This window comes from Bubalus bubalis, chromosome 3, assembly GCF_019923935.1.
Source record: "Bubalus bubalis isolate 160015118507 breed Murrah chromosome 3, NDDB_SH_1, whole genome shotgun sequence".
In the NCBI taxonomy this organism is placed as follows: Eukaryota; Metazoa; Chordata; class Mammalia; order Artiodactyla; family Bovidae; genus Bubalus; species Bubalus bubalis.
The window spans coordinates 85,507,747-85,509,321 of record NC_059159.1 but is presented as its reverse complement, the minus strand read 5'-3'; the positions used below and the strand labels follow the sequence as shown (position 1 = coordinate 85,509,321).

The 1,575-nt window shown below is 42.1% G+C and overlaps 1 protein-coding gene across 1 annotated transcript; it reads left to right on the top strand.

The window, feature by feature from the left end:
- Positions 1-614: 614 nt before the first annotated feature.
- Positions 615-1,202, top strand: LOC102414778 (interferon omega-1-like). Its single transcript, XM_006055511.4, has one exon. The coding sequence runs from the start codon at positions 615-617 to the stop codon at positions 1,200-1,202; it is 588 nt and encodes a 195-aa protein (XP_006055573.4).
- The last annotated feature ends 373 nt before the right edge of the window (positions 1,203-1,575 follow it).

The following is a 1,575-nucleotide window of genomic DNA, read 5'->3' as shown; positions in this document are numbered from 1 at the left end:
ACCACATGCAACTGCAGGAACGTGTTCTAGAAGGAAAAGAAACATGGGAGGAGCTCATGGACTCATAATAATCAGCCTCTTCTCTAGATCAAACACTAAAGAAAACCCATCCTTTGTTTCAAACAGTTTATTTGCTAGAGTGACATGGTAAATCCCTGATAAATACAGAACCTGCCTTCCTAAGTAAAGTAAGAAACAGAAATTGAGCCTAGGATCAGGGCCAAAAATGTGTTCATGGAACAGAGAAGAGCTACATTTACATATGAAAGAGAAAGAGTGGTAATGTTTGTACTTAGAAACCTACATCATTTCTGATGTAAGACAAAGATCTTTCTCATTTGGTTGATAAATATCCATTTGGATGGGTACATTTGAAGTTATTGGGAAATAGATAAAATTAATAGTTTAGATTGATGACAATTTCTTTGACCATATTCAGAATACATAAATGAAAAGCAAAAAAGGAAGTAAAAGTGTATAGAAACGACTAGAAAATGAAAATTACCGTGTTCCCTATTTAATGGCCTTGCTTAGAAAGCATGGCATCAGAGAACCTACCTCAAGGTTCCACCAGACGCCATCTCAGCCAGCCCAGCAGCAGCGTCATTGTCCCCATGGCCTTCGTGCTCTCTCTACTGATGGCCCTGGTGCTGGTCAGCTACGGCCCTGGAGGATCCCTGGGCTGTGACCTGTCTCAGAACCATGTGCTGGTTGGCAGGAAGAACCTCAGGCTCCTGGGCCAAATGAGGAGACTCTCCCCTCGCTTCTGTCTGCTGGACAGAAAAGACTTCGCTTTCCCCCAGGAGATGGTGGAGGGCGGCCAGCTCCAGGAGGCCCAGACCATGTCTGTGCTCCACGAGATGCTCCAGCAGACCTTCAACCTCTTCCACACAGAGCGCTCCTCTGCTGCCTGGGACACCACCCTCCTGGAGCAGCTCCACACTGGACTCCATCAGCTGCTGGATGACCTGGACGCCTGCCTGGGGCAGGTGATGGGAGAGGAAGACTTTGCCCTGGGAAGGATGGGCCCCACACTGGCTGTGAAGAAGTACTTCCAGGGCATCCATATCTACCTGAAAGAGAAGGAATACAGCGACTGCGCCTGGGAAATAGTCAGACTGGAAATCATGAGATCCTTGTCTTCATCAACCAACTTGCAAGAAAGCTTAAGAATGATGGATGGAGACCTAAATTCACCTTGACATGTCTCTCACTGACTAAGATGCCCCATCATCTTTGCACACTCATCTGTGGCCATTTCAGAAGACTCTGATTTCTGTTTTAGCCACAAAATTTATTGAATTACTTCAGCGAATACCTTGTGAGTAGTAAATGGATATATATAAATATTTTTGGCTGCAGGTGCATCGGTCCCAAAGTGAAGACTCTGCTGATTTTATTGTTTGTTTGTTTATTTATTTTGTTATATTTATTCTTTTATCTCATATTTATTGTTCAATATAAAATATTTTTGTTTACATTATATTAAAATTTAACAAATACATTCACCTTTTATTTCATTAAATTTGTACTTTGTTTTATTTATTAAATATTATCAAGATGAACTTCTTGAAT